General features: G+C 39.2%; 1 protein-coding gene across 3 annotated transcripts in view; it reads left to right on the top strand.

Moving 5' to 3' along the window:
- The window catches only part of HHIP (hedgehog interacting protein), a 94,990-nt gene that overhangs the window by 48,372 nt on the left and 20,443 nt on the right, over positions 1-26,175 (top strand). For all 3 annotated transcript variants that reach the window (XM_032633423.1, XM_032633422.1, XM_032633424.1), the window contains exons 5-11: positions 9,106-9,257; positions 9,638-9,811; positions 10,446-10,589; positions 14,361-14,482; positions 16,789-16,912; positions 17,864-17,994; positions 21,636-21,717. In XM_032633423.1, coding sequence (XP_032489314.1) covers positions 9,106-9,257; positions 9,638-9,811; positions 10,446-10,589; positions 14,361-14,482; positions 16,789-16,912; positions 17,864-17,994; positions 21,636-21,717 — 929 coding nt within the window. The remainder of the gene's footprint in view (positions 1-9,105; positions 9,258-9,637; positions 9,812-10,445; positions 10,590-14,360; positions 14,483-16,788; positions 16,913-17,863; positions 17,995-21,635; positions 21,718-26,175) is intronic.

The following is a 26,175-nucleotide window of genomic DNA, read 5'->3' as shown; positions in this document are numbered from 1 at the left end:
ACCTTTTATGACAAGGCTTCCACTGTAAGACACTTTGTCTTACTTTGTAAGACACTAGAAATACCAAGAGGAAGTCCCTGCCTTTAAGAAGCTCACAGTCTAGTGGAGAATTGGTCTAGCTCCTAATTTACCTATCTGACATTTTGCTGTGACTAATAATGTAGCTCCCCAATATTTTACTCATTTATAATTCAGTCTAAAAATGTGTGTTTTAAAAATATTTATTTATTTATTTGAAGTGTAGTTGATTTACATATAGTGTTAGCTTAAGGTATACAGCAAAGTGATTCAGTTATATACATATAATTTTTATATCTATATATATAATATTTTTCAGAATATTTTCCATTTTAGTTTCTTACAAGATATTTGAATACCCTGTTTTATACAGGAAATGTGTACTTTTAAAAATCTAAGGTCCAGCAAGTATTAAACTTGTAGGTTGCAATAGAAGAGTTTAAGGTAGCTACAGTCTTCTTTAATTATCATTTTTATTCATTTTTAATTCCATGAATATTCTTGTAGTTTCTGTCAAACTTTTGTTCATTTGTTTTCAGGTACCTAAACATACAGCATAAGAGCTTTGCTTTCTTTAAGTGTTGCCAACGTCTCTATACATTTCCTTCTTCAGAAAAGTGTTTAGTGCTAGGATTTTGTTTTTGTTTTGAATTTTATTTATTGTTTTATACAGTAGGTTCTTATTAGTTATCCATTTTATGCATATTAGTGTATCTATGTCAATCCCAATCTCCCAATTCATCCCACCACCACCACCCCAACCCCGCTTTCCCCCCTTGGTGTCCATACGTTTGTTCTCTACATCTGTGTCTCTATTTCTGCCTTGCAAATTGGTTTAGGATTTTGTTTTCAAGAAGAGTTTATTATACTTTTTGTAGCTTTAGTATTTTGTAATCATTTCAAATAGATGTTCCACACATTTAGTTTTATTGAAGCATTGTTTTCTTTTAGAGAAGATGTTTTGGAGAACTGAACTTTGGAACATGACAGATATTATTAACACTTGACATATATTGAGCCAAAGAGTCCTTCGTGCTCAAGCCATTCCCTGATACCATATTGGATTCACTGGACAGCATATATTAAAGGTTCTACAGCAGCTAATTGCTGCGTGGAACAATGTAAAAGGGACAGTCAATCTACTCTCTCATGTGCCATCCTGTATCAAACATCACAGTTCAAATGGTAAAAAGCCTAGGGAAAAAGAGAAACACGAAAGTTGATTCAATTTGACAAATATAAAGTTGGTATAAAATAGATCATGTACACCATACATAAATTATTGTGACCAGAACAGTTTTTACATATGTAACTGAATGTGTATATACTTTTTTCCCCATAGGCATGAGATGTCAAAAGAATATTAGTACCTGGAATAAGAAGCAGCTGGGAAGCTGTAAATTCTAGAAAATAACCGCTTCTAGTATCTTCCCTCTGTGTAGGTCATAACTTAAACCCTATGTGACTGATTTATTTTGTTTATGCTTGAAAAGAGTGGGGAAGAGAATTGTTGAAGAGGGTACTGTGACTTTGAGATAGCTGGTCTCCATCTAGGATGTCTTTTATCCTCTCATTTGTACTTTTCTAGTCTGTTTTTGCATTTGCTACCTTCAGAAGATAAATTGTACAATCCTAAATGTAGATTTGACATGGACCAATTGCTGCATACCAGAAGTTATACACCCCATAAAACACTTCCTAAAAGCTCTGAATTGCTGGGTATCTCCTAGCAGCTCTCCAAATTCATTTGAAGCAGGACAGACCTCTTTGTCAGGTGGGTATGGTCGAGGTAAGCATGGGTCCTGCCAGTATTTGAAAATTATAAATACTTTCCTAAAGATCTAGAATTGTATTGGATAAATACAATTAAGCAGAGAATAGGCCTTAAAGAGACAAGACAGGGCTTCCCTGGTGGCGCAGTGATTGAGAGTCCGCCTGCCGATGCAGGGGACGCGGGTTCATGCCCTGGTCCGGGAAGATCCCACATACCGCAGAGCAGCTAGGCCCGTGAGCCATGGCCGCTGAGCCTGCGCGTCCGGAGCCTGTGCTCCGCAACGGGAGAGGCCACAACAGTGAGAGGCCCGTGTACCGCAAAAAAAAAAAAAAAGAGACAAGACAATGCCGTGAAGAGCGTTCAGTTATCAGGAAACCAAAAGAGTAATTAGAATAAGTTACAGACTTATTTAAAAGAAAAGTCAAATGTGGAAAAATAGAGGAAATGTTAAAGAAAAGGGGAGAATTAGTACTATGAGTGATAGGTCCTCAGTATTTTGTGGCTGGTTTCATGCTCAGAGAACAGTGAAGGTAAGAAAAGCCAAAAGAGTGAGTAATAAAATGGCACAAGGTATTTTATGAAAACGTTCATTTCCAAAGTAAAATTTGTATGGCAGGAAGACTACCAAATTATTCCAAGTCTAACTTCAACTTCTTCGATAGAGTTGACCATGACCTCCTTCTCCCTAGAAAGGAGGATGGGCTAAAGAACCTCTTGGATTTTTTTCTGGAGTGTTTTCTGACACCAAATGACAGAGGTGTTTTGTTTTGTTTTGTTTTTCTCACATCAACCAATTCTCCAGTACCAACTGGGTGTCCAACAACTCAGTTCAATTCTGACACTATCTGGAGTTAGCCCAGACTCCACAGATTATGGACTCAGTCCTACAAGACTGTCTCCCTTACAGGTACCAGCTACAAAAGGGGTGCCTACGCTACCCACATTTCTGCTTCCCACAAGCTCCCCGTCAGCCTCAATAACTCATAGAAAGACTCACAGAACTCAGCAAACTGCTTTACTTACTATTACAGGTTTGTTATAAAAGCTATAACTCTGGAGCAGTTGGATGGAAGAGATGCACAGGGCAAGGTATGGGAATTAGGGGGACATGGAGCTTCTGTGCCCTCTCTGGGCACCTCCAGCACTCCCACGCCCTCCAGCACCTCAATGTGTTGACCAACCTGGGAGCTCTCCGGACGCCATTGTTTAAGGTTTTATGGAGGCTTCTTAGGCAGCTATGGTTGATGAAATCATGGCCATTCATTGATGATTGAATTCAACCTCCCGTCCGTCTCCTCTCCCTGGAGGTTGGTGGGTAGGACTGAAAGCTCCAGTCCTTCAATCACATTTTTTGGTCCCTCTGGCTACCAGCCCCCATTCTGAAGCTATCTGGGGGCCCACCAAGAGTCCCTTCATTAGCATAAACTCAGGTAAGGTTGACAGGGCTTATTATGAAGTACAAAAGACACTCCTTTCACTCAGGAAATTCCAATGGTTTTAGGAGCTCTGTGCCAAGATCCAGGGCCAAAGACCAAGTACATTTTTTGGTATAGCACAGACCACATCACGCAGTCCCTCCCATAAACTAAGTCAGGGGCCTCAGGGGATTGACTCCTTTCTGAGACCAAATTAGACTTGGAGCTATTGAAAAGCAACGCTTCTCATCTTTTCCAGGAGTTGTTGGAGAAATGAATACCCTACAGTGTGTTTCAAAACTTATGAACAAAGCAAAATAACACAATTTTAGTGAGTTTAAAATCCTCCATTGCATGGAAATGGTTTGCCCACATTGAATTTTACCTTCTTTGCATCCTGTGATTAACACAGGAGTTTTGCACTTGACTGAATTCATCTATGCCCACATGTTAACAGATGGTCTCTTCCTTCTCCTCCTCCATTCTGAAAAGTGCTTTCACTTCACTCTGAAGGGTGTTGGTTGTTCTTGCAATACTCACAGCTGAGGGAGAGTGCTTGCTGTGAAAGCGCTCTCCTTAGGTATCTCTCTGTGAACGTATAGGTGAATTTCACCAGCCTCCTGTTTCAGGGTGCTCACAGCAGGGCACGGCCAAGATGGCTCAAGTCATCAATGCTTTGGATCCTTTTAAAAAATAGATTAAAATAGCCATGTGGTAGGCAGGAACTGCCCCTCCCCCAAAGACGTCCTCATCCTAACCTCCAGAACCTGTGCATATGTTACTTTACATGGCAAAGGGGAATTGAGGCTGCACTGGAATTAAGATTATACTGAATTATCTGGGTGGGTTCAATGTCATCACAAATCCTTAAAAGTGGAAGGGGGAGCAGAGGTCAAAGGGATGAGATATGAGAAGGATTCATCCTGCTGTTATTGGCTTTGAAGATGGAGGGAGGAGGACATCAACCAAGGAATGCCTGATGGCTTCTAGAAGCTGGAAGGGACAGGAAATGGATTCTCCCCTAGAGCCTCCAGAAAGAAACACAGCCCTGCAGACACATTTATTTTAACCCAGTAAGACCCATGTTTGATTCTAACTTACAAATTTTAAAATAATATATTTGGATCGTTTCGAGCCACTAAGTTCATGGTGATTTTTCATAGCAGCAAGAGAAAACCAATACACCTGCTATTGTATCTGAGCTAATAATTCTCAGATAAACCTATTTGTCATTTCTAAACAGCAAAAAGTTCCAGTCTGAGAAGTACAGGTTTGCACGAGGAGGGGCCCACATTGGTCTCCAAGTCCCCTTGTTCCTTTGTTATCTGCTTCCATGGGTAAGTTCCTGGAGGGCAGGAATTGGTTCTCACTGATTGTCTTATCCCTGGTGCCAAGTACAATGCCTAACACGTAGTAGGTATTCAATAAATATTTGTCGAATGAATGTTAAATACGCAATTGTTTTGACAAGGGGGTAACAAGGAATATCTTGAATTTAGCAGTGCATTATTTACTTTAATCTATGTTTCCTTGTTTTCTCTATACCATAAGGCTGCTGTATAGATCACTGAACTTGAAGCCAGTCACTTGCCAAAAGGTCACTAAGCAAACTATGGAAAAATGAGAAATGATGCTCCCAGCTCAGTGCTGCCCAGTCCTGTTTCCTAAAATACACAAGTCGATTGCCAAATATGAAATATGAAGGCACGGGAATGAAAAAAATGTACATATATTAAGGCAAATTTTAAAGAAGTTGGAAGTCAAAAAAATTAACCACATTGAAAGTATGAACACACTGGAGTGTTTTCTTTAAAATATCATAATGCAAGGCCATGCCCAAAATTTCTCTTAAAAAAGAAAAACATACTTCTTGTTAGAATCACCTTATGATTCTCTGTGTTTTTCAATAGATGCTTCATTTTCTTCAAAGAGGACTATTCATAGTCAATTGGTTACAACTTCCATGTGTTCACCAGGGAAGAGTTTATCTCAAAACTATAGGACTAGATCTGATCTTGTACTTACGTGAAAGTCATCAATACTCTTTGTTTGGGGTTTTTGTCTCTTTTCTGCTGACCCTGTGAAATTGTTCCTGAGAGCTGAATGAGAATTAGAATGGCAGTTAACTACTTATTAAAAGTCTCTAAGGAGGGTTTTATGATTTACTCTGAAACATGGGTTAATCTCAAGGTTCCAAAGTGTATAGGGACATTATTTTCAAATCATTCAGCTACCTGATTTTGAGGAGTCATTGGTGCTCGGTGAGGGGCTGTCCAGAAGTTCATATATTGAGAGGACTGAGCACGGGGAAGACAGGGGCTCAGGGTAGCCTACGATGATGCTTGGTTGAGGCTTCAGTCAGTGAGCTTGAAAAAAAAAAGAAAAACAGCATTACACAAACAGAGGAAACCCTAAAGTATTGCTTGTAAATTACTTGTTGCCCATTTAGTTCAGGCAGTGATATACGCTCCCAGAAGCACACAAAGCTATCGGTACTAGTAACGAAGTACAAACTATAATGTGAATATTTGGTCACATTGCTGCTTCTCACATGACTAAGGACAACATTTTGGACGTGGGGTTAATAGTTTTCAAAAGTATGATGTCAGAAGTCAGTGTCTTTTTGAAAGGTGTGGCTCCGCACCCCGCACATCTTCCATTTGCCATTCTACAAATGTGTCTGTCTCCCTTTTAAGACAGCTTGGCTGAACTAATTAAACTCACTAGAGGTTCATTCTCTCCAAATGCTCAGGAGAAACAGTTCAGTAATTTGACATTTCTGGAAGGAGGGCATGGTTTCAAATCCGTAAAGCTACACATAACGAGGGGAACGGATGGGAAGGAATAAGAAGACAGTCTAACATTGACACAAGGGCTTTCTGCTGAGCCTGGGAGAGCTGGGCTGCTGGTCCAATCCTGACTGCAGGGGCAACACTCGGGCTGTCAGGCGGCAATGTGCCGGTGAAGACTATGGTTGAAGCAACCACAGGGGGTCTGGAAGCCTCAAATGTCTAGTGGTGGTTCTGGCATTATGGCCTCTGACCCTGGTCCAAAGTTAAACCTTCTTTGGAAAAAAAAAAAAAAAAAAAAAAAGCATTACCCAAACAGAGGAAACCCTAAAGTATTGCTTGTAAATTACTTGTTGCCCGTTTGTTTCAGGCAGTGATGTATACTCCCAGAAGCACGATGTGTACACAAAGCTATTGGTACTAGTAACAAAGTATAATGTGAATATTTGGACACATTGCTGCTTCTCACATGACTAAGGACAACATTTTGGACATACTTCTCCATCTTTATGATTTGTCAGTAACATACTTTAAATGGACAGCATAACTCTGCAGGCTAATTCGAGCTAAATCTCCTGACAGCAGTCATATATCCTTCCTTCCCAATCTCTGAGCATTTAAGAGTTGTGCTATACGACATGCTTTTAAAAGCTAGTTTCAAGAGACACTCTAGGATATTTACATAGAATGTTAAATACTTTCATCAATATAGTTATGAAAGTGAGTATTTCTCTGAAATAACTTGAGTCATTAGTCATGTTTCTAAACCACCCAGAACACTACTTCACACCTGGAAGTTGACTTTAAAAATATGAAATCACATGTAATGATTACACAAATATAAATCCTATAACCTGAAAAGTTCAGGACATTTTAAAATGACTTTTTTGATTTATATTCTTGTCATTCAGATGTCTCATTCTGTTTCCATATTTGGCCCTTTAATAAAAGTCAGCGATGCCCCTCTAGATTCATTCGTGTGATAGGTGAATCTTTAACGTAAATGACTGTCTTCTACCACTTGTGGATTTATTTCGATCTCTTTTCCCATCTGTCTCTCTACAGTGCATGAATTCTATGTTCCTAATTCCCAAAAAGCAAGCAGCACAGTTTTAAACTATGTTGCTAGCCAGCTCAAGTTGTCTCTCAGATGATTTGATTAAAAACTACAAAAGAACTACTTTCAACAAAAGCTTCTTACAGTGGAACGCAAACATTTGTGAAGTGGGTTTGCAGTACTTACCCTGCATTCACAGCTTTAGAGGGAAATATATGCGGAGAGGAATTAATCACAAACTAAATCCCACCCCTAGGCCTTCTTATACATCTATCAAGGAGGTTTACATGTGCAGTGGCTTTTCTACCATCGAATCTTAGTTACACATCCCTGTTTTCAATATCTCATAAGAAAGGCAAGAGATGTTTATTTACTGAAGATATAAGAAGAAAAACAGCAATGTTGAGTCAATATTAAAATCATCATAACAAGATAACCCCAAAAAACAAGGCTCATTCATAAATCCTAGTCATAGAGACTTAACCCTTCTGCGAGCTTGTTCTTAAAATTAATCATATCGTGATATGCAAATGAAGAGACTGCCTTTTTTTGACATTTGAATAATAATTTGGTAGGTCTGGGATATTTGCATCCACTTTATTATTTACACACTCTTAAAGTTTGGATGTTTTCCGCGTTGGATGGCATACCTCTGAGAGCAGTTTTTCTCTAATCTGGGAAATAAAACAAATGGTGCTTATTAAAAGTGAACTTTTATGCCTAAAGCTTTAAATTCACAAATCCTTGTAGCACACAAACTACAAACAGTTCTGTGCTTTGTTAGTAACACATGCTATCCTGGGGGACAGAGGCAGGAGAGCGCTTCCGTGATTGAGCACAGCCTTGTGAAGACATGGCGGTATTAGAGACTTTTTTTCCTCTAACACTTCTAAGGAGTAACTTACAGCTTTTTGCCATAAGAATGTTGTGCTGTTGAATGAAACAGCGTGTATGAGGTGATGTCCTAGCGGCAGTCGCAACATTCAGTGTCTGCCACGTTTTTCTTTCGCCGTTGTGGATAACTCAGCAGAGCACAGAGGAAGTGCTCCCTGGCTTACCAGAATTTGAACTTGAAGTCTCTGATCTAGATAATTTTAAATACTTTGATTTCATTATAGAAATTCCTAGACTACTTGTGGGATAAAACAAATGCTAAGACCATATTGAGTTTCATCGAGCTGAATTAGCAGAAAATAAAGATAAAATGCCTTTCTATTTAAGCACACGATGATGTTTTAATTGTTACAGCATTTGGCATGCCTAATGTATACAATTCTTGACATTCATACAATAACAAAAGAAGGTTGTTTGGGATTTTTCTTTTATTTCCTAGTGTCTCCTTTCCTCTCTAGGATTTCTCCCACCCCCATCCCAGCCCTGGCTTTTAGCTCTCCTTTCATTTCTCCATTTTTCTATAAGGAAAAAAAACTCTAGGCAGCAAAGGGATATATGTAAAAATACCTCATTTTGATGTAGAGAGGCCAAGGCTGCTTATTACCTAGCTATGATGAACAGACCACCACGGTTGTGACAACTGATGTAGATGCCTCCAGGGTAAAACAAAGGTTTACATATTACACAAGCAATTTAACTGTTTTCTAAACAGATTGCCAAGACAGTGGGAGTTGGCAGCCCACACTGTGTTTTAGGTTTTGGAGACTTGGACTAGAAGTCACTGCTGATTACGAACCTTTTTATTTGTCTTCTGTGAACTACAAGCAACCTAGTAACCCAGCAAAGAATTCTTCACAGCACTTAAACTTGTCTTCCTAGCTTCCCCAGATTACATACACAAATCACTTGACAAAAGTGGTGTAAGGGTCTTGTGTATAGATAACCACACAAGACAATTGTCTTGTTCTAACCCTTAAAGAGTTCCGCAAAGTGAAATGTTTTATAATCCTTTTTGTGCAGTAGGCAAGGAAGAAAAGAAAAGAGTTTGGGCAAAGATTATCCAGGAGAAAGAAAGAGACTCTTTTGGGGGTTCCAGTTGAAACACAATAAAGAACATAATTAACTTCACAATTCTTTGTGTTTTTCATTTGACTGCAGGGAGGAGATGAAAGAGGACTGCTAAGCCTTGCATTCCATCCCAATTACAAGAAAAATGGAAAGCTCTATGTGTCTTATACCACCAACCAAGAACGGTGGGCTATGGGGCCTCATGACCATATTCTCAGAGTTGTGGAATACACAGTATCCAGGTACTACTAAAAGACATTTCATCTTATTTTCTCATTATCTCTTTATAATTTTTTGTCTAGAAGTTACAAATAATTAACCATCAGGTGGCAATAATTAAACCCCAATCTCCATCTGGCTTAAAATCCTGTGTGTGTCTTTAAGGAAAATTGCGAAAAATGGTAGCTTTGGCACTTCTCCACAATTCTCTTTCAACTTAAATGCTACACTTTGGAAACCTGGAGACTAACATAATTTTTCAGTAATTTTTATTGGCTGCATTTTCAGTATGTTTGCTTATTTACGTGCCACATGTTTGCTTCCCCCTTTGTGCCCTATTTACTTTCCGTGGGTTCACCTTACGTCTTTCACAATCATGGTTTGTTTCCTCCCCACCACCTAGAAAAAATCCCCATCAAGTTGATTTGAGAACGGCCAGAGTATTTCTTGAGGTCGCAGAACTCCACAGAAAGCATCTGGGAGGACAGCTGCTCTTTGGTCCTGACAGCTTTCTGTACATCATCCTCGGTGATGGGATGATCACTCTGGATGACATGGAAGAAATGGATGGGTTAAGGTAAAAAAATCCAACAAAACAACAGATGCCCCTTGATGGTAAAATGTTTTAAGTGAGTTATATCACTTATGTCTTTGAATGATATCACCTCAGTTAAATATTCAACTTTTATTATCAGCATCTGCATTTATAACATGAAGAGGAATTCAAATACATATGCTGTTATAGTATTTTTGAAAGTCGCTCTACTGAGATGTCCTGAAACGAGTTCCTGCTGTGGGGTTTGTGCAGTAGCTGCCCTGCACATCCCTGCTGCCTTCGACACTCTACCTAATGGACCAGCATTGTCCAGCGGAGCTTCCTGGGGGACGTTAAATATGTGGCTTGGCAAAAAAAAAAAAAAAAAAAAAAAAAAAAAAAAAAAACATTTTAGAGGACAGATACCAAAAGCAGCGCACCACCAAGGCTGCAGCCTTCAGCCACTGTCGAGCTGTGTCTCGGTGCTGCCACGTGTCTGAAGCCAAACTGCCCCTGGTTTCATTTCCCACGATATGGAATTTGGAACTTTAATAATTTTGTCTCAAATGGGGGGCGGGGGGTGGTTTTTTAGCCATAGGGCAACTTCCCTGCATTGAGGGTAGGCGCAATACCTAACAAAAACGGAAAGCACTTACGTTGTCCTCCGATTCCTCAGCGACTTCACAGGTTCCGTGCTCCGTCTGGACGTGGATACTGCCATGTGCCACGTGCCTTATTCCATACCCAGGAGCAACCCGCACTTCAACAGCACCAACCAGCCCCCGGAAGTGTTTGCCCACGGCCTCCACGATCCAGGCAGGTGAGAACACAAGCCCGTCCTCTCTCCTGCCTTACAGCAGGGCCGGGATTCACAAAGTGGGGAAAGAAGGAGGGTTTCCGGGCACGGAGCAGCTAAGAGTGGTATCCAAGGTTATGCCTCTAAAATTACACTGGTTCATTATCTTACCCAGTATTTTGCCCTCTTTCTTCTATTAATGTGTGAAGCAGATGGAGAAGGCAGATTAGACAAGGCAGAGGACAAGCTCACAGAGAAATATCGCCTTAACATTTTGGAGAGTTATTATTGGATAAACACTGGTGGACAGGTGTCATGATGAAGACTTTAATCTGAACAGTTCAGACAGATAATAAACTTGGTCTCCTTAAACCGCTCTAAATGCTAATTTCCTTATAAATACATTAAATGAGGATGGTAATAGCCACCTTGCAAGGATTCTGTAATGATTAAATACAGATCTATAAGTGAAGAATCAAATAGAGTATCTGACACACGTGATGGATTTTAAATAAATTATGGTTCTTATTATCATAGCTTCACTTAACAGATGATGACACAGTGTCATTTGGAAGGAATTGAGCTAAATGTTAACATTTTTTTACTTGCAAGAAATTACAAATACTGAAGGAATTCAGACTGCCTGTTTACTACAATGAACCATAAAGAAAGGACCGCTAAGAAGAATGTAGAATGAGACATTTGGGGTATACTTGAAAAATGCTAGGAAGTGTAATATAGCAATTCTATGATGAAAGCTTTATCTAATCTGTGGTCTGTTACTCATACTAAGAGGTATCTGACCACATTTATTCATTTACTAGTTATTATTGCTATTTAATATTTACTGAGTGTTCACTACATGCAAGGTGAGTATTTCTCGAACTTTTTCTTTTTATAATCCCTCCTTGCCCTTCATCTCCCTTCCATCAAAGTCCAAGTCTACAGTTCATTTCCCTTTTGGCATCTCAGCAGATCTTAAAATCTGGGCGACAGGGACTACTTAAGGTGGGTTCAGGAAGTGGATGAAACTGTCACATTCCATTCCTAGAGCTCAGAACCCGGCAGATACCACCACAAAGCAGCACTTTGAAGTCGAGCAGCCTGAGTCACCACAATCCCACTGGAGCCTTCATGCAACCTTCCCGGGGGGTCCCGACCCTCAGTGTGAAAACACAGGGCGAGGTGCCTTACAGACCTTACGTGTGGCAGGACGCCTGTGCTGTGGAGTCTTACCTCTTCCCGTGATAGAGGGCTGAAAAGTCTGCCTCCCTCCAAGAGTATTTCAAGCAAAGGAGGATTTAATAAAGCAGAAAGGGAACTAAAATCATTATTGGCTGAAAGTAAAGCTGGCTCTTATTAAGCACCTTGGTGCAGAGTAGCAAGCCACGTATCACGTGCCCATCACCTGATTGATGACTGTCAGCCACCACTCTGAGGTAGCTGGCATCAGGCACCTCCCCCTGCCTTTTTTTAAAGACTTTCATCTTTAGATCAGTTTTCGGTTCACAGCAAAATGGAGCAGAAAGCACAGAGATTTCCCTGCCTCCTCACATACATAACCTCCCCCACCCAAGTGGTACATTTGTTACAATTGATGACCCTACACTGACCCATCATTACCACCCAAAGACCATAGTTTACGTAGGGTTCCCTCCTAGGGTCGTACATCCTATGGGTTTGGACACAGGTATAATGACATGGATCCACCCTTACAGTATCATACCGAGAAGTTTCACTGTCTGCGCTCTTTTTTATATGAGGCTAAAGGTTAAAAAGGCCACGTGGTTCTTGGTGGATTTGATATTCAGTCAGAGCTAGACCTCATGGTCTCCAGCAACTCCACCTTTGGGAGACCTGGCCAAAGATCTCTTTGCTCTTTCTTTGTTAGAAACACAAAGCTTTTTTGGTCAGAGTTTCTCCATTTTCAAAAGAAAAGCAGTACAGGAAAAATTTCTCACCCTGTATGGACTTGGTTCCACCTTAAGTCACAGCAGGCCCGTGTCAGGATCCCTGCCAGACGTTGTATTCTGCGAATCATTGAATTAATGAGGACAAGAAAGTGACTGTGGCCACAGAACCACTAACCCACCTTTGGCAGGTCAGGCTAACATGAATGGGATCATTTGGAGTCAACAGGTTTTGTTTCACTGTCGTTGCTTAAATAATTGCTGCATGTGACTCTTACGTCTCTTAAGCCCCAGAATCTACTCTCAGATTTTCTTTTTAATTTTGTAATTTATTTAATAGCCCCAATGAATTTGTTTTTGTCATTAGTGTATTTTATTGGCCTAAAACAGTGATTCTCAATGGGATGACTTTGCCCCCAGAGGACATTTGGCGATATCTAGAAGCATTTTTGGGTTTCACAAATTAGAAGGAGGAGATCATGCTACTGACATCGAGTGTATGGAGATCAGAGATGCCGCTAAATATCCTATAGTGCTCAGAACAACCCCCTTTCCCCCCGCAAAAGAGAGAACTATCTGGCCTCAAATGTCCATAATGCCAAGCTTGAGAAACCTAAATACAGTGCAAGACTGTTTTCCAAATTTGTGAGAACTTCAAAAATGTTATTCAACTTCATTCTTCCCCCAACCCAAACTCCCCATACCTAGTCACTCATTGACTTCAACATTCAACAGACATTGAGCCCCTCTTATATTCCTGGGTTCGAACTAAGGAGTAGAAATACAGTGATAAAGAGGTCGGAAGTGGTTCCTTTCCCCATGGACTTTACAGTCAGTGGCTTAAGTCACAGAAATATTCTGGCCCCAGACTGGGGGGTGAACACAAAGTCAGAGTCCACGTGAAAGACCTCAATGGTTGTGGGGATCAGCTTTATCTTATTCCTTGAACTGGAGTGCATGCTTTCCTTCATTAGAGCAGCCCACACTTTAGAACGTAGTGATTCTATGTAAGAAACACAAAACTAATACTATAACTATTACAGGTTATCCGTGACTTATGATGGGGTTAAGTCCCGATGAAGCCATCATCAGTTGAAAATACCGTTAAGTCGAAAATGCGCTTAATGGTCCTCACCTACCGAACATCATAGCTTAGTCTAGCCCACCTTAAACGTGCTCAGAACACTCATACCGGCCTACAGTTGGGCACAATCTTCTAACACAGAGCCTATTTGATGTTGAATATCTCATGTCATTTATTGAGTACTGTACTGAAAGCGGAAAGCAGAATGGTTGCAGGGGTGCGGAATCGGTGTCAGCGTATCGTTGTTTCCCCTCGTGATGGAGTGGCTGACCGGGAGCTGCAGCTGCCGTTGCCCAGCATCACGAGAGAGTATTGTACCACATGTCATTAGCCCGGGAAAAGATGAAAATTCACAATTGGAAGTATGGTTTCTACTGCATGTGTACTACTTTCACAGCATCATAAAGCTGAATCATCATTAAGTTGGGGACCAAGTGTTCTTGGTGTTGCACGTGTTGCAGGTGTGAATTGATGGTGCCGCCATTCTTACCCTTATACTTTACCAGTGTATTATACATGTGCTATTCCTTAACAACAGACTAACAAATGTTCTGAGTCAGTGTGCATATTCATAATGGAGGTAGATACCAAGAGAAATTAAGAAATACACTCCAGAGATCATGAAACTTCAGCAGAGTAAGCAAACAGGATGTTTCCTTCGGTGGTTTTTAGAGGTTCCAAACTAAATCGCCTGTAGGATCCTTGCCAGCCCACAAAGGATTCCTATGTCAGGAATCTCTGGTCTGAGCTTTGAAGATACCCCGGTTGGAATTCATGGGTGTCACCCCCATTTTGTCGCAGATGTGCTGTGGATCGACACCCCACTGACATAAACATCAATTTAACGATACTTTGCTCAGACTCCAATGGAAAGAACAGATCATCCGCCAGAATCCTACAGATAATTAAGGGAAAAGATTATGGTAAGTAGAGCATAATTTGTTGATTTGGCTTTCGTTTGGGCTTTGTTTTATTTTAATATATGAAGAGAAAAGGATTTCTGCAAAATGAGCATTTGGGAAAGCATCAAAATACTGGCCTAACCATGGTGAGGGCGTCAATTGCTCACTTTTTAAAGGTCCAGTACTGGACTCTTACAAGCTCTAGGGGTTCCATGTGGGTAATTACCTTTCCCATGGATTGAATGGTGCTCTGTAGGTCCAAAAAATTTAATGGACCTTCAAAAGTTAGCAGTTTATATTTTGCTCATCTGAGAATCGAGATGAATACCTTCTATTTATTTAATATATAAGGGAGAACTTGTCTTAACATCTTATATACAGAGGGAAAAAAACAACTGTTGAAGGTAAGAAATTTCTCAATACCCAACGTACTAGTCTCAGCAATTAGGAAAATTATAAGTGTTTCAAATAAGAATGTATTTTTTAAAGGTGTTTATTTTAGAGAAAACAAAGTAATAGACTTATAAAAACATGACTTATTTACCCAAGTCATGAAGATGGAATGTTTAGATCTTATTTTTAATAACATGATTACTAGAGTATTTAGAGATACATATTAAAATATAAAGTTAATATTTTTCAGTGTTTTTGTATATGCTCCTTTTAGAGGAAACAATATATCAAATATGATTATGATTCAGGGAATATAGTAGATGAAGATTATTAAATTGATGGCTTCTTCTACTTATTCATTCAATACGGATATTTACTTAGTACCAGGAATGAAGCAGCTGTGTTGGTTCATGTGGTATTCAGTTATTTTACTTTATTTTTTTTCAGGTATTCATATATGTGTGTGTGCATCTTATAACAGCCAAACCAAAGAATAATGTGGTTAGAAAAAAAATCTAATGAGTCACTAGCTTGTGGGAATTTTGGTTATATTTGTAGATTAAATTCTGCAATCACATTAATTGGGATTCAGCTGAAACTGGTTATAATATTGATGGCCTTACATTTATGTATTAAACACACAGCCACAGAATCCTTTTACAATGTGTATATATACACACACACATATATGCACATACATGTATATACATACACACATGCACACACATATATGCACATACATGTATAATTTTATTTGTTAATTATACCTCGATAAATCAGGAAAAAAAAAAGGAAATAGCCACATCCACAATGCTTGCTACCTGCCAGCTCCCGCAGTAAGCACTTTGCAAACTTCACTCATTTCATTTACAGAGAAACCCTATGTGGTAGGCGCTCTTATTGGCCACATTGTACAAATGAGGGAACTGAGACACAGAAAGGTTGACTGTCACACCACGTAAAGTGGCAGGATCTGGATTTGAACCTGACTCCAGAGTTCATGACCTTAGTCTTTCAGTTACGCTGCCTCTCAATATCCTGGTTATTTAAAACATATCTGTTCTACTTTTTATAATATCGTATTCACCATAATCGCATGGGGTGGGGGAAGGACTTTAGAATTACTGTCTTTCCACAGAAGCTTTTGCCTAAAATACTTCCTGTTGATAGTGACTTATTTAAGTACGTAATAAGTAATTTTCAGATTAATTTGCAGCTGACTTTGTATCTTTTCCATTGCAACTGGCATCCCTGTATTCAAGTACATAATGACATGCCTGGAAAGACTGAGATACATGTCTATCCACATGTAATTCTGAAGGAATGACTGAAATAGACTTTGCTAACCACATAACTCTATAAACAGAACTCTTAAGACATTTTAAATGAAGATATTACTTGACTAAGTGACAGTGTTTTAAAATATGCAACAAATGTGGTTTTGAAGACCTTTTATGTACCATACCTTTATTTTCTTTAAAGCTTGAAGTTTTAAGCATTTTATAAAATTTGAGAGGTCTGGCTCAGTTTAGTAGGCATATGCAAAAGCATTTCTACAAAAAATTCAATATTAAAAAAATTAAGTATTTTTTAAAGTATTTTAGTTCTAAGGTCCATGATTTTGCAAAATACCAGATTCTAATGTCATTGAAAATTTTATACATCTTGGCAGTTATAATAACAACAAACATTTGCAGAGCATTTTTATTTCATTCCGCTATGTGTGGAAGCCCTTTACATTATATTTAATTACATTATATTTAAGCAAAAGGGGTAATTATTTTCACTAAATATCTACAACAAGGATCCATCTTATGCATCATGGAACACATTTCAGAGTTAAATTACTGTAATAATTGTGGTGTGGCCTACATTACTTTTCCTTTATGAAAATATGTTTCATTTGATCTAATGTTATGTTTATTTATTTCCAGAAAGTGAGCCATCACTTTTAGAATTCAAGCCATTCAGTAACGGTCCTTTGGTTGGTGGATTTGTTTACCGAGGCTGCCAGTCGGAAAGACTCTATGGAAGCTACGTGTTTGGAGATCGTAATGGGTAGGTTTCCTGATACCACAGTTTGATAGATCAAATGACATATCCATTGATTATTGGGCAAACCATCATAAAATATTCAAATGATTGCCTCCCTTTGGAAGTCAGGTGTGGGACACACATATATATTATTTACTTTTAGTTCCACCATGTTTGGTGGGATAATTCAAGAACTTCCTAAGAGATGCTTTTTAAACAGACTTGATCAAATTCATAAAATAATTTTTAAGAGCAGAGAGGTCTTCAGATAGACATTTCATATTATTTAGAGTCTTCCCTTCATCCTTAACATAAATTTACCATGATCATGAGTAAATTGAAAACTGTGGTTTTACATGAGTTGTATAAATATTTTAAACATTATCTGGAAGGCTAAGAGTTTTTGCTTTTGCCAAACTTTTGGGACTTTTGGCAACAGACCTTAATTTGTCTCTATTCATAGGAATGCTACAAAATTAAATTTTAGCCTAAAGTTTAGAGGTCACATTGTTGATAATTATAAGAAACTCTGTGATGAAACCCAAAATAAGAATCTTGTTCCCCGTGTCACTGGCATTCAGGCCATATGGCAGAGCTGATATGCTTGGTCGCTGAAAGGAACTAAAAAAGAGTACTGACCCCATGATCTTCCCCCATCCCTCTCTCTGATTAATAGCACAGCATGGAGTCTAGTCCTGGAGAGGAAGTATCATTCCCTGGATGAAGGGGAGGGCTTTTCTCAGACTCAGGTACTTTTAGTACCCCGCCTCCAAACAAAATACTATCTTAAGTACTTTCTCTTCACATGGGAATTTCGGCGTATTCACACACATTATGGGCTATATTATTTTTCCCTTTAGAAGCCAGGTCTGTGGCACAACAATTATTTATTATGAGTTTTATTTTAAACATTTTATTGTGTTTTTCAGGCAAAAGCATATTTTCATCGTAGGTTTCTGGTATGTTTTGTTGTAGGAATTTCTTAACCCTCCAGCAAAGTCCTGTGACCAAGCAATGGCAAGAAAAGCCACTCTGTCTTGGCAACGGTGGTTCCTGTAGAGGTTACTTTTCAGGTCACATTTTGGGATTTGGAGAAGACGAATTAGGTACTGTACAAACTATTTCTGTTAAGTTCCATTCTCAATCTTTGCCCAAGAGGCTCTGTTCTGCTCTGAAAAATAAGTATAACAATCTCATCCTCCATTTGTTGGAAATGTAACCTACAGCAAAGAGGACCAACTCAGTATTCTCTTCCAATAAACTTTCTCTGGGGGTCTTTAAACCTTATTCCCACCCACGCCACCAGAAATATGAAAGTAATAAAGCAAAAAACTGGGAGTCGGGAACAAAAGAGAATTTTTGAGTCTGAAGACAGAAAATTTTAAATGCCTACTGATATTTTTGATGCAGCTAAGTCATTTGTTTATATTCTTTATCTGAACCTTTGCACTTACCCATGTCTCTTGGAATAAATTAAAATTTGTTGGAATCTGAATGTCAATTTTTTTTTTGCGGTACGCGGGCCTCTCACTGCTGTGGCCTCTCCCGTTGCGGAGCACAGGCTCCGGACGCGCAGGCTCAGCGGCCATGGCTCACGGGCCCAGCCGCTCCGCGGTATGTGGGATCCTCCCGGGCCGGTGCACGAACCCGCGTCCCCTGCATCGGCCGGCGGACTCTCAACCACTGCGCCACCAGGGAAGCCCCTGAATCTCACTTTATCCCTTATTTTTTTGCCCATCGAGGCATGAAATTTGTGCAAGATAATCCAACTTTGTAGATCTGCTTTCCAACAGAATGGAAATTATCTTCTCATTGATAATCTCTAGGATAACATACAATTTATTTGTTGGTATGTTATCAAAATGTATGCAGCTTACCAAGCAAAAAGAAGTTGATATTGGAATGTTATCAATCAAAGGGTGAAATGCTACCAATTTTAAATTTCAGAGATAAATGTAGTTTTCATAATGATTCCCTTTAAAGAATAATATCCAAACAAACTATGGCTACCATGCTCCTTTAGCCTTGGAGATAAATTTCTAGGTGTTAAGAAAGAAAAGTTGTGTTTCTAGCTAAGTCAGAATTATTAATAATTTTTAAATATTTTTTTATAAATTTATTTATATTTTTGGCTGTGTTGGGTCTTTGTTACTGCATGCGGGCTTTCTCTAGTTGTGGCGAGCAGGGGCTACTCTCCGTTGCGGTGCGCGGGCTTCTCATTGCGGTGGCTTCTCTTGTTGCGGAGCACGGGCTCTAGGCTCGCAGGCTCAGTAGTTGTGGCTCGCGGGCTCTAGAGCGCAGGCTCAGTAGTTGTGGTGCACAGGCTTAGTAGCTCCGTGGCACGTGGGATCTTCCTGGACCAGGGCTCAAACTCATGTCTCCTGCACTGGCAGGCAGATTCTTAACCACTGCGCCACCAGGGAAGTCCCTAAATCAGAATTATTTACTCTAAACACGCAGATTTGGTTTTCCTACATCAAACAGAGAATTCATCAGAAATACATCCATGCCATTCACTTAGGTTACCAAGGGACTCAGACAAGTTTCCTGAAACACAACACACAGATTTCAAAGCCGCAGGAATATAAGGATTCAAAAAAAAAGAAGTCCAATCTATCTTTCTCTTGTTCTAGCATTGAAAGCATCTTGCATTGAATTTTCCCTTGAAATTCTCCTACCCCATTCAAATGAACCAGAAAGATACCTTTTCTCGCTTAAATCTTCTGTAATTGTAATTTAAACGTCATTGGCAAACTCTGATTTTAAAATATAAATTAGGATCACGTTGTTTGTGGCAGAGTTAGAGGTGAGTATTTAGAACCATTTTGATGAATCATTTTGATTTCCCCAGACCTTACTGCCAGTGACTCACCATCATTCATCCTATTAGCATCACCCCCATTAAAATATCCAAATATCTGTCCACACTTAATACAGTGTTGGGAGGAGAACCAAGAAATGAAGCATATACAGTTCTTACTGTCCAAAAGCAACAACATAGTGTATATTTCATAATTAAAAATAAATAGACTTTCACTCTTTAATGCAAAACTCTTTGGTTTTTAATTAAGAGCCATATAAGAAAGTGAGTTAGAGCTTTCATTTTTTGAAACAAAAAGTGTTGAGAGTCTTTTTTCTATGTGTGTGTGTGTGTTTTTTTAACTATAAAATTAGGATGGGTTTGTTGTAAGGACTAAATGCGGTAAACTACATAAAGTACTTGAAATAAATATGATTTTTTTAACTTACATTCCTTTGCCTTTTAACGTCATTTTTATTTTTTCTGTTGTGTCTGTGTTTTTAATGTAAATCCCATAACATCCTTTCCAGAAGTGAGAAAGTAGTAGGGTGTGCTTAATACACAATAATAAAATAGAAAAGGGACATATAGACTAAATCAAGACCTATTTCATGAATGAGAACCAAATATAAATTTTAAAGCCTTATAAACATATAATCATAAATACAGCTTCTAATTCCTTATTCATGTGATCAGTTCTATATATTGAATTATATGGAAGGAGTGGTAATAAACGAGAGCGGTTCTCTCCTAAGAGGGTACTCCATCTGTTGTAGTTCATTTTCAGGAACACAGCCTGGTGTCAGGAATCAGAGACATGGAGCTGGGATTGAGCAGAAGGGTCTCTCTCTCTCTCCCCCCAGCTATTTATTTAAATGTATTTTGTTTAAAAAGCTAAAAATTAAAAAGGAGTACCCAATGCCATCTGGCCTCAAATTATCAATTAACAGTAACAACTTGGTAACCAAACCTTTGAATCTTGGGTGGAATAAATAAAGATAAAACTTGCCATTCTACACTCGTTCTACAACTATTTATTGAGCACCTATTCTGTGCAAAGCTCTGTTCTAGGAGTTGGGGATACAGGAGCAGATAAAGAGATAACAATCTAAACTGTTTTCATGAAATTTACATCCTAAAGGAAGACAATAAAAAATTTTTTTAAAAATATATTGTACATTAGTTGGTAATAAGTGCTTAGGAGGAAAATCTAGTTGTAAAGAGGGATAGAGATGGCTAGGAGTTGGGACAAGTGTACTTTTAAATAGAACAGTCAAGAAAGATGATATCTAAGCACAGACATGAAAGGGGAACAATGCATCTAGTGGTGGTCTACTGACAGGAGCCTGAGATAAGACGTGGGACAGATGCTGAGGCGGGAGGAGCCTGGGACACCAGGGGCCTGTGACAGGAGGCTGGGACAGGAACCTGCCTTGCATGTCCAAAGTCAGGAGGTGAGGCTAGAAACATTGCAGATGGGGTCAGAGCAGTAAGGGGGGGACATTGTAGGCCACTGTCAGGACTTACCTTTGCTGGGAGAGAGATTAGATGCCATTGGAGGGTATTGAAACAGAGGAATGTGATCCAATTTATATGATCTAACTTGCCTTTTAAGGAATCTCTGCGACTGGTATGTTGAGAATAAACATAGAAGAATAAGAGTAGAAACAGGGAGACCAGTTAGGAGGCTGTTGCCATCTTCCAGGTGAGAGATTAATACCTGCTCGCACTGGAGTAATAGTGAGATGTGGGGAGAAGTGACCGGAATTTGGATGCACTCAGACAAGTGATCTTCTGAGGATGTATGAATATATATGTATATACATACACATACCTACATACACATACATATATACATACGTATTATATATATATAATAATCTGCTAGGCAAAAGAAGGTAAGGCTTTGTAATACTGTGAATTAACATTGTATTTCTCTCTTCATAGGTGAAGTTTACATTCTATCAAGTAGTAAAAGTATGACCCAGACTCACAATGGAAAACTCTACAAAATTGTAGATCCCAAAAGGTGAGGTTTTTTTTAATATTCCGTTAAGTCAAGTAATATTCTCTTAGTTATTCCAGTGCATTCAAATTAGTGATGGAATCGCAATTAGCCCTCAACAAAGATGAACATTTCCGCCCTGCCCATCTGCTAAGTGCTCTCCTGAGAGACCCTCAGTTCCAGTCTCTGAGGCCTAGACTTGAACACCCTGAACTTTAAAGGCCTTATCTCGATCACGTTCATGGCATCTTTGCTGTCATCTGAAAGCAGCATTATATTTGTGGAATCAGGGTCCTCACTTAAATGTCCGAGGAGGACCCTGATGTATGAGGCAGCGGCTTCCGCTCTCTTGTTGGAAGCAATAAACCCTCCTTTCCTTTCGAGAAAACCAGGAACATTCTGGCAGACCTTAGTATGCTTAGTATGACTTTTGTTAGGTAATCAGGATAAGTTATTTCGGCAGCTCGACATTGGAGCCTCATTTTATAACTGGATGCTCACAGCTTCTGTGACTAAACAAATGAAAACTGAAGAAATATTTTGTTACTTATTTCGGCAAAAGGAAGATGTGAACGTTTTAATCCTTTAGAGAACATAATGATCCCTCTCCAGTTCTTCTCTACCCACCCACCCAACTTCAACACACACACAACTTTCAAATTATCCTGAGTCATCATTCGTCAGTTGTTAATTTCATGGATAAAATCAGAACTCTCAGAAGCTGCTAAAATTATATACTGTCAAATAGACATTAGCCATAATTTTAGAAACAATTATTATAGGACTTCGGTATCTTCACAAATAACGACTACTGTGGAACGCCAGTAGTGGTCAGACCCTAGCTTTGCCGTGCTGTGAATTTCCAATTCTTTCTATGCTAACTTAGCTTCATGAGCCCACTTGCAAATTTAAATTCCCAAATTTCAAGTCCCTTTTAGGAGAAAAAATTCCGATAATCTGCAAAGTTTACTAAGAGCATTCATTTAATTCCACTTTTAAAATATCTGTAGGTTATAAATTGTGTATGTTTTTCTGAAAAATTCACTGACTAACAAATGGAGATTCTTGTCCTTTTTCCATACCCTAAAACACTATCTTTCCTGAGAAAAATATAGGTTGACATTGGTGCTGCAGAAAAAGAGACCAAAAATGGTCTCTCTATGATAGAAGGTATCACATACACCCATCTATCACACAGTCATAATGATAGCTTTCCTTCTCTATTTAACAGTACACATTTTCTTTCACAGTAAGAGAAGTATCCATCCACACACTGTAAGGGTTCTTTTCTTCCTTGAGTGTGAAACCAGTGTCCTTCTGTGAGAAGCAAAGTAATGAATGAAAAATAAAACATCAGACACTCCGGTGCTTGTTGAAGGTGGCAATATTAAGAACAAAAGTCAAACCAGTGTTAATTCATAAAATAGCATTCTAACGATTCAGAACGAGGGCTACGATTTCACTAAAATCTATTGCCATTAGTTTCAAAATAGCCATTGTTATTCCATTATATTTGTCAAAGTTGATGTGCTTTTGCAAGCTTTCTGGTAGTGTTATTAATTCTCACTGCTTCTCACAGAAATGTTTCTCTCTTCCTCTGGATTGTTTAGTCTGTTGGTGGTGAGTTGAGGTGAATTTTACACCTTCAGTCCATTATTAGTGTCTAATTACCAGGGCCGCCATGAGGGACCTTGGCTTTGTGATCATGGGGCCTCCTCTCGTAGGGTGGTCTCAGAGTGACATACCTGAAAGGCCTGACTTCTCATTATGGTGTCTGTTTCTGGTGAGTCGTGTCATGCGTGCGGCCAGGGTTAAGATGTGTGTTTGGTTTTCAGAAGGTGGGGGGATTAACAGAGTCCCAGAGACACAGTCCTTGTACACAGGCCCAGGCATACATTTCAAAATTAAACTGACTCTAAGAAAACAAATGTTTTCATAAACATTTGTTGGGAGCCTCATGCTGTTTCGATTTGGAAGCCAACGTTTGTTATTATAGTAGTTCTCCCCAGATGAGTGGAAGTTCTATATAAGCAGACACTTCTTAGTATATGTGAACGGGATTATTTTGGAAACACGAGCTAATTACTAACCTAGCTGTGTTCAGGATGTCTGCTTCAGAGCACAACTGTTTTCCTAAACTGTTTGAGGAAGAAATTGAAGAAAGAGCCTCATCAACGGAAAAAAATTATACACAGACTTTTCTTGTTACATCAAAAAACCTAACTCAAATGAAAATCTTAAATGAACTGTATTCTTGTGGAAGAGCCCCAGACTTGTTAGAGTGTTTTCAGAATGAATTTCAAACATTCAGTTGACTCATGACTCTAAAAGAGAATAACTACAAATCATAACATTTTTATATTCTGTATTATGTATCATGGACGTTACATGCCTACGCACCATAAGATTTATGTTTTTTCTCTTTTTTCCTACACACACACACTCACATATAAGAAAAATGAGGGAGTTTTGAAACGATATGTAATATTCTTTGGTCATTTTGACAAAGGCAGACGAGGTCCCAGCATTACCAGCTCAGTCTGTAAGGGCAATCTGGTCTCAGGCTATATGTTACATAATCATTTACATAAATTTAAAATCATTTACGGTGGGCATCCTTCTCAGAAAAGGATGGCAAGATAACCTGTTATAAAAAAAAAACAAATACCATTGTTTGCAATCAAAAAAACAAAAATTCTATGAGAATACAACCAGCTGTCTCTATGGCTTCACTAGAACTCAGGAGTTTGTAAAGGAAAAGCGTAAAAGGGAGGAATTTTGCCTCCCTGTTAGAACAGGGATACCTTCAGAAGTGGAAGAGTCTCATTTCATGGCAGGGTGGAGTTAGAGGCGAATCAGTACAGTCAGTCATTCAGCTTGCTGAGTCCCCCAAAGCCTCAAGTACTGGGTTCTGCATGCCCTGGTCTGGGATGCTGCTTCAGCCAGCAGATGTCAAGGCACTGAGGACAAGAGCTGGACACTCATTTCAGTCTCACTTAGTAGAGCCATCTGAAGCCTGTCAAGATGAGGATCTATCCTGGCAGGATAGGCAGTCAAACGGTCTTGTCTCTGAATCTTCCTTAGTGTGGACACTGCATTGTGGCACCATACTGTGCTCCTTCGCCTGTCAGTAAAGTACAGGTCATCATTCTGCCTCTGCTACATTTCTGTAGAGCGCTGTGAAGATAATTAAATATTGTATTTAAAGCATATGCAGTTCTTTAGTACCACTGGTGTTCATTCCATGCATTCAAGAATTATTTGCGGGTGATCTCTCAATTTTGGAGGTAGTGTTAGTTTCAAAATTGAGGTCAAGGTGTCCACGGAGTTTTAAAGAGCCCTGAGTACCTAGTTTTCGAATATCCAAGTCATGTCTTAGAGGCTTGGTCTTTGTTAAATCTTTTTAGGATCACACAAACGCTCCTGAGGGATGGAGATGAAAGAATTCTAACAGAGGTTTGAACTTTCCAAGCTTTAGTTTTATTTTATAGAACACAAATATTTTCACACTATTGAAAAAGATTCTTTAATTTTTGTTTCAGATGGACTTAAACTAAATGACCTTTTCTGACCTGGAAATGTTTCCAGGGTTATTTCTCCAGGAGTTTGTAAAATAAAATCATTCTTAAATATGTCGATTTAATTCCTGTGTACCCAGTCTTACTCTATTTTAACACGCTGCTTATCTGTTAACCCCTAAGTCACACAACCCATTCCCTTAAGAGGTCTGTAAATTAACAGTGCAAATTCCCAGCTTCAGAGGTCATTTTGCAGAAATGTCCTGTCCCCAGACTCTTGTGTGACCAACATCAAAAACTGCCCTCCTGTCTCCTCCCTGCCCCTCCTGTGATGACCCCACTTACTGCTCTTTGTTTATTTATTTGTTTATTTAATATCTTCATCCTACTCCTTAGTCTACTGGATGCTGAAGTGTGCTTTTTTTTTTTCTTCTCAAAAATCACTTCATGAGAGGAAATTGGTTCTGTTTATCCTTCGCATATGTCTCAGGGAGCCGGCAGGCAGCTCTGCCATCCTAAAGAAAGCCATGCATAATGGAGAAGGTTTAGCCCAATAAGCCAGTCTAGTCCCAATTCATCAGTCAAAGTTTTATGCAAGTGGCCTCCCTAGGTTGATAAATCCCCACAGTGCCTGTTGACCCAGCTGCCAAGTCCTCTTGCTGCAGGCGGTGTTTTCATGGCCACCCTGACAGTAATACAAACTGTTTAGCAGCTCCATTGACCTTTCAGCTATTAACAGGGACACAGGCTCGACGAGGGACTAGTTTTCAAACATGACAGAATTTCTTAACACTAGAGGTCATGGACAAGTATATGCCCTATAAAAATGCATTCAGCATGGTGGATTTGAAGTCTAAGAGACAAGGAAGCATGGTCCACATTTTTGCTATAATTTTTCTACATTTCCAATAACTAAAAAGAGTATACACTTAGGTGCCAGCTTATATTTTATTCTTAATATGCT

The sequence above is a fragment of the Phocoena sinus genome, chromosome 5, assembly GCF_008692025.1.
Source record: "Phocoena sinus isolate mPhoSin1 chromosome 5, mPhoSin1.pri, whole genome shotgun sequence".
Taxonomy (NCBI): domain Eukaryota; kingdom Metazoa; phylum Chordata; class Mammalia; order Artiodactyla; family Phocoenidae; genus Phocoena; species Phocoena sinus.
This window is presented reverse-complemented; position numbering and strand designations above follow the sequence as displayed.